At 45.1% G+C, this 7172-nt stretch overlaps 2 protein-coding genes across 3 annotated transcripts in view; one reads left to right on the top strand and one right to left on the bottom strand.

The window, feature by feature from the left end:
• Positions 1-7172, top strand: part of LOC102487982 (histone H2A type 2-C) — a 28437-nt gene that overhangs the window by 20471 nt on the left and 794 nt on the right. Inside the window, exon 2 of one of the 2 annotated variants that reach the window (XM_027768304.1) lies at positions 6997-7147. In XM_027768304.1, coding sequence (XP_027624105.1) covers positions 6997-7147 — 151 coding nt within the window. Of the gene's footprint in view, positions 1-6989; positions 7148-7172 lie in introns of those variants that run through there. The other variant, XM_014584158.2, reaches the window with a different exon arrangement.
• LOC102487563 (histone H2B type 2-E) lies at positions 6138-6952 on the bottom strand. Its single transcript, XM_027768305.1, has one exon. The coding sequence runs from the start codon at positions 6653-6655 to the stop codon at positions 6275-6277; it is 381 nt and encodes a 126-aa protein (XP_027624106.1). The 5' UTR covers positions 6656-6952; the 3' UTR covers positions 6138-6274.

Genomic DNA, 7172 nt, shown 5'->3' with positions numbered 1-7172 from the left:
TAAAATAATAATAATAATAATAATAATAATAATAACCCAGTTTCTTCAACAAAGAAATTACAAGGAAAAAAAAAAAAGAGAGAAATGGATGGGTTACATCTTAAAGGAGAGTTAAAGCCCAGCCCTGGTGGAACATTCCAAATGCTTCTGTGTGGCAGGCTGAAGCCACATGGGAGACCTACGTTTAAATTCTGGCCTACCCTGAAAAGTCAACAAGGAGGCACATACTATAGGCCCAGCTACTCAGGAGGCTGAAGCAGATTTCAACATAGTGAGACCCAGGACCAGCAGATAGCATAATGGCTATGTCACTGGACTTCCATGTAGTCTACTGCGGTTGGAGTCCCGGACCCGGTGGCTTAAACTCACTCCAGGCACGTGTGCATGCGTGCCCAAGATCCCGAGAGCAGAATGGAGGGGAAGGGATTGCAGCGTGGCCATCCCCCCTAGGGAGTGATTTCTCACTTTCTGTCTTTCTGTCTCTCTGTCTTTCTGGAGAACGCACGTGCCCTATAGCAAAAACCTCTCCAAAAACAAAAACAAAACACTAGCATAGTGAGACCCTATGTGGAAACACACACACACACACACATGCCACACAAAAATTAAATCACATTTTAAAAACAATAAAATTTTAAGATAAAAATAAAAGAGAGTTAAAAGACATACCAATTCTATAATATGTAGAACTTTTTCAAATTAGGATTCAAGCAAAGTTTTTGTTTAATTGCCAGAGGGTGCTTGAGCTCTCCAGAAAGAGAGAGACAGCGAGAGAGGGAGGGAGGAAGAAAGCACTCTCCCTGGGGTATGGGGTCATGCTACAATCCTTTTTCTTCCATTTCTCCATCCTATTGGGATTCGGGGCATACACATGTGCCCAGCATGTTTTTCAAGCCCTTGGGACTGAGATCCACACAGGGTTTGGTCATGGGGGATTCCCAAACCACTAGACTTTAGGGCCAGCCCCTAAACCAAGTATTTTTTAAAAGATATGACACATTAATTAAAATTAAAATTTAGAATACCAACTGGATAGTTAATGAATAAAGAATTACTGTTAATAGTTTCTTATTTAGGGAACCAGCAGTTAGCGTAATGGCTATGTCGCTGGATTCCCACATAGTCGACCGCGGTTCGTGTCCTGGACCCGGTGGCCGGGCGCATGTGCATGCGTGCCCAGGATCCCGAGAGGAGAATGGAGGAGAAGGGATTGCGGCATGACCATCCTGGGGGGTGATTTCTCGCTTTCTGTCTCTATGTCTCTCTCTGTCTGTCTGGCGAACGCACGCGCAGTACAGTGAAAATCTCTCCAAAAAAAAAAAAAAAGTTTCTTATTTACATTTAATTGCCGTACATCTTTGTGGGGTACAGTACGGTTAAAGCGTGTGTACAGTGTGTGATAATCAAATCAAGGAGGATATTACCATGTTGATAATCATCAAGAAAGATCAGTACATTATGTTCTATACCTTCAATTTTTAAGGAATTATTGTTAATTGCTTTAGGTGTCATTTGGTTTTGTCATTTTCTAGAGATACATAAGGTACACTGAGAGCTAAAGTAATATGCTGTCTAGGATTTCCTTCACAATGATACGAAATGGTCAACTCAATAATCGTTGAGGGACCAGCAGTTGGCGTAACAGCCATGTCACTGGACTCCCATGTAGTTGACCACAGTTCAAGTCCCAGACACAGTGGCTTAAACTCACACCAGGTGCGTGTGCGTGCGTGCCCAAGATCCCGAGAGGAGAATGGGGGGGAAGGGATTGCAGCGTGGCCATCCCCCCAGGGGGTGATTTCTCGCTTTCTCTCTGTCTCTCTCTGCCTTTCTGGCGAGTATATGCGCCCTGTAGCAAAAACCTGTCCAAATAAATAAATAAATAATTGTTGAAGTTGGATAATGGAGTCAAAGGCATCTGTTTTTGTCTGTTTGAAACTCTCAATTATCAAGAATTCAAAATACATTTTTAAAAGTTACTTAGTATTCCTGTATCTTACAGTTTTCTATTTTTCATTCATTTAGGGTTTTTTGTTTTGTGTTTATATGTATAAAGGAAATTTTCATAGTTCTAGATAAATTGTCCACAAAAAGTTTGTGCTAAATTATTCCTCTAACAGAGTACTAGACGACCTATTTCCCTAACTCTAACAGGCACCGAGTATTAGCAGACTTTAACATATATTTCACTCCAATGTGAAGAGTTGGAAAAGGAGACTGGACGTTGATGGCCACTCAACAAGGTTCTCAGGGTGACCTTCCAGGTCTGTGGTCACTCCATCCCGCCTAGTCTTCTGCTCCATAGGTTCGGAAATTCCATCTGGTGTGTAAGCCACAGATAAAAGGCTCTGAGAGGCTGGCTCTAACTGACTAGACCCTCAAGGGACAGATGCACAAACCTGAACCATAATCATCATCATCCATAGTGTTTATATTTACCAAGTGTGTTTACTTGGTAATATTTACTACATGCCAAGCCCAGTTCTAAGTACCTGAACCCCTTCACTCTTACACGATGTATATGTATTCACATTATCCTCAAGGTACAGATAAGGAAACTAACGCACAGAAAGATTAAAGAAATTGTCAAAGCTCACATAACTAGAGAGTGAAAACGCTGAGATTTGATCAAGGCCATCTGAGCCCTAATTCCAGAGAGAGAGGGGAAGGGAAAGCAAGCCACCAGGTCTGAGACTCAAACTGCAGTTGGCCATGTGGGAGTCCAGCACCTTTAACCACCACGCCACCTGCTGGGCCCTAATTTTTATTTATTTTTATTATTAGTCTTTAATTTAACCAGAAAAACAGAAAGAGAAAGAGAAAGCAAGTCACCAGGTCCAAGACTCAAACTATGGTTGGCCATGTGGGAGTCCAGCACCTTAATCACCATGCCACTGCAAGCTCCGCCATACTGTTCATTTCTTTTCTTTTCTTTCTTTTTTTTTTGTATTTTTTGAGAGATTTTTTTACTATAGGTTACATGGGTTCACCAGAGAGATAAAGAGAGACAGAGAGATAGAAAGCGAGAAATCAGTCCCCCAAAAGGATGGCCATACTGTAACCCCTTCTCTTCTAGGGAATTTTAGAGACACATACACACACACTTCATGTGAATTTCAAGTTGCCAGGTCCAGGACTCAAACCATGATCAACCATGTGAGAGTCTAGCACCTTAAGCACTACGCTATCTACTACCCTCACCTCCCCGCCCCCCGCCCCGTGCTCTTAATTTCTAATAAGAAATGAGAGATTTATCTAAAGAGCACATATTCAGGCCCACTGACCCACCTATTGCTCCATGAAGGCAAAGCTGCATGCAGAGCCAAACTCTAATAAGGCTACTTGCAGTGCATGGAGTCAGGGGCCCATGGTGCTGCTCTCAGCCTGACTAGCCTGAGATGACCATTTCCACTTAAAGGCCAGCGCCACAGTAGTAAACAGACACTCATTTGAGAGTCAGGATGCCCTCTAACCCTGAGAGTCAAAAGACGGGCAGAGATCACATGGCCCCTGAAACTTGGACTTTTCTGTTTTCTGTGTCATTTAGCTCCCTTCTGTTCCCACAGTCAAGTTAGCCTAGCAGCCAAATGGTTTCCTTAAAGCCAGTTTACATATGTCTGGTCAATCCTGCAAGATCCAGCTCTGTCTACCTGTGAAACTCATGTCACTACTCTCCTCTTTGCCTTCGAAATAATGCCCACACTAGACTTCTTGCAGTTCCTCCTCGCTCACTCTTTCTCACTATCCTCGTCCATGCCATCTGCTGCCTGGAACATTCTTTCATTCCAGCCTCTTATCCTAAAAGTCCTCTCAAGGAGGTCTTTCCTGCTCCCATCAATGTTAAAGTAGGGCAGTCATTACATCCTCTGTATTTATTCTTTTACTGCCTTAATTCTTGTCACCCTTCATTATAGTTACTGGTTTAATATGTCTCCCCTACTAGCCTCTGAAAGTCCAGAAAGGGGGCTGGACAGCAGCTCAGTGATTGAATGCACTTCTCTGTGAGACTGACCCATAAGGAAAGGTTCTGGATTCACATCCAGAGACAATCTCCCCCACCAACACACTGGATGCTCGTATGCCTGTGACCCAGAATTGCCTGAAGTTGCAGGTGGATTGCAGAATGAAGACCCTGTTTGTGGTTCTCTCTCTCTCTCTCTCATTCTCTCTCTCTTTCTCTCTCTCATGGAAAAAAGAAATAAACTTTAAAGAGAGGGCCTAGTATGCTTGGCACACAGTAGGTACCCTGCAGTGTTAGCTAAACTTTATTGACTGTGTTTCTTTCATTTTTGTAATGCTTACCTGCGGTTGGGTATTTCAATGACTAAGTATTAACAGTGGTCTTGCACCAGGATATTTCAGTCCCAGGACATCTGGGGGGAATGGGAAGTTTGACTGATGGTTTATATTCATTCTCCAGGTCAGAGGCGCCCAGCTTTTCCACAGACAGAGTGGTGGTTCTATCTATTCATTTCATTTATCAAAAAAATGTACTGCAGATAAAAGAATTCAACAAAACTTTTAATTTAGTTGGTTACTTTATTAATAACAACATCTACACATATTTGAAAACACACATGTAGGAGACATAGGTGTGTTCAATTTGATGTCTGGAGCCCATGTGGATTCAGGAAACCCCAACAATCAACTCCAGTTCTTAGCAAAAGCAGATTTGAATAACTGATCAGACCATCAGTGTCTTCAACAAAATCTAGGTTTGGATAGAAAGATTCAATATTCTGTAATTCCACAAAATAAAAACCAAAATGCAATTGTTTTTGAATCTGAGAATTCAAAGGTGTGCACTCTTAGCAGCATGACCAGTGAACCAATCCCTTAGCTTCTCTCAATTTCCTTCATAAGAGGGATATTTACTCTAGTCCTGCCTATCTTGCAAGGCCTCCTAAAAAGCAAATGAGGTGGTGAGTGTAAATTAAAAGCTCAGTAAAATTAAAAGTGGGTGAACAAGAACTCAGGATGGAGGTGGAGAGAAAAAAGGAAAAGGGAAAAGGCTCTTTTCAATTTCAAATTTAATGAAATCCAATAGGTTACATCAACTGGGAAGAATACAAAGAAAATTCCTTCTTTGGTGCAAAAAGAATCTTATCACGCCCAGCAGCAGCAGCAGCTGTTACACTAAAGTAAATAAAAACAGATTTAGGGAAAAAGGTCAGGAACTTTTTCATTTCCGTTTCCACATACATCTAATGAAAAATGAACAGCACCCATCCATTTACAGAAGCGTTTTAGGAGGTGGGATTGGAAAATTAATTCGAAATTTAATTCAGTAATATTTAAAGTGTCCAATATGTGCCTGGCACTGACCGGTCCTGAAAATACAGCAGAAAACCAGAGGAGCAGTCTTCGTCAAGGGCTTGAGAACAAAGACCATAAAGGAGAAAGCAAAGGAAGCCGACAACTGCAGGCAGCTGCTACACGGAAGATAAAACGAGTGAGGCGGGAATAAAAGGCGCGCATTCTCGAGTGGATTACTTGGGAAGACGCCTATGAGGTGGCTTTTAAAACTAGATCCAAATGACAGTTCCTTGCAGTGACCTGAGACCGGCGCGTTCCAAGTCCATTATAGAGTTTAAAACACACACACACACACACACACACACAAACCCAGAAAAAACAGATTACCAAAGCCCCAACGTATCTAGCAGAAACCGAAGGGTACAAAATTCGGAGCGGCGCGGAATTTTGAATATTCACGTCACCCAATCAGGTAAAAGCTGAGACCCAGCTGCGCGGGCTCCGCCCAAAGGGCACAAACCACTGGTATTCACAGGAGACCACATAGCGGGGCCGAACTGGTGACCACGAATACACAGTAGCTGCCAAGCTTCATTCCTACAGAGTTGTAACGCAGTGTCGTGGAGCCAGGGCTTCATTATTTCAAGGAGTCCACTCAAAAGGCTGAAGTCACTTTGTTTAGGACAGTAAGACAAACCCAACAGAGCGGCATGAACGCGACAGCTTGGGGTGGGGAGATATAGAAGCGGATCCCCAACATTCGAATTGACTCCTAGAAAACCTAAGACAGCGCACTCAGCAACTTCAGTCACGCGCTGGAAATCTGGAGTCTCGAGTTCAGAAAACTACGTGTGCTGCCTACCCACAACTTCCAAAATACTCTAGTTAGCTTTGTGAGTAGAAACTATGAAAAGTGAACGAAGCTCTTTTCTGACTAGATGGGTGGCTCTGAAAAGAGCCTTTGTAGTGAAGCTGCCAGCGGCCCGCCCGGAAGCGAGCGCGGCGTCCCGGGAGGGACTCACTTGGAGCTGGTGTACTTGGTGACCGCCTTGGTGCCCTCGGACACGGCGTGCTTGGCCAGCTCGCCGGGCAGCAGCAGGCGCACGGCCGTCTGGATCTCGCGGGACGTGATGGTCGAGCGCTTGTTGTAATGCGCCAGGCGGGACGCCTCGCCTGCGATGCGCTCGAAGATGTCGTTGACGAACGAGTTCATGATGCCCATGGCCTTGGACGAGATGCCCGTGTCGGGGTGGACCTGCTTGAGCACCTTGTACACGTAGATGGAGTAGCTCTCCTTGCGGCTGCGCTTGCGCTTCTTGCCGTCTTTCTTCTGGGCCTTGGTGACGGCCTTCTTGGAGCCCTTTTTCGGAGCCGGAGCGGATTTAGCCGGTTCAGGCATAGTAAAACAGTACACCGGGACAGATTTGCAAAGAAAAGAAGCAGGGGAAGGGGCGGGCTTGATCCTTTTATAACCACCTTATGCAAATTAGGGCTCCAAAAGTGTTTCATTTCCATTGGCTCATGTAGAGACCTTGCGTTTTCAGTAATGCCTACGCCACGACACTGACTGCTAACCTCATTGGCTGTTTCTGGAGCCAAACTACGACCAATGAAAAACTCGCTCCTGACCCCACCCCTAGGAAAGCTTATAAAGGCTTTCTTCGTGGCACTCTCTCGATCTTGTTTTGTTGCACCGTCTTGAGGCTTATCTGTTTTTGATCTCGCTCTTAGTGATGTCTGGTCGCGGCAAGCAAGGAGGCAAGGCCCGCGCCAAGGCCAAGTCGCGCTCTTCCCGCGCCGGCCTGCAGTTCCCGGTGGGGCGAGTGCACCGCCTGCTGCGCAAGGGCAACTACGCCGAGCGGGTGGGGGCCGGCGCGCCCGTCTACATGGCGGCGGGGCCGGAGGACCCGGCCGCC

This window comes from Tupaia chinensis, unplaced genomic scaffold (genome assembly GCF_000334495.1).
Source record: "Tupaia chinensis unplaced genomic scaffold, TupChi_1.0 Scaffold145814_1, whole genome shotgun sequence".
NCBI classification, from domain to species: domain Eukaryota; kingdom Metazoa; phylum Chordata; class Mammalia; order Scandentia; family Tupaiidae; genus Tupaia; species Tupaia belangeri.
Note: the sequence above shows the minus strand (reverse complement) of the source record. Positions and strands in the feature narration are given on the sequence as shown.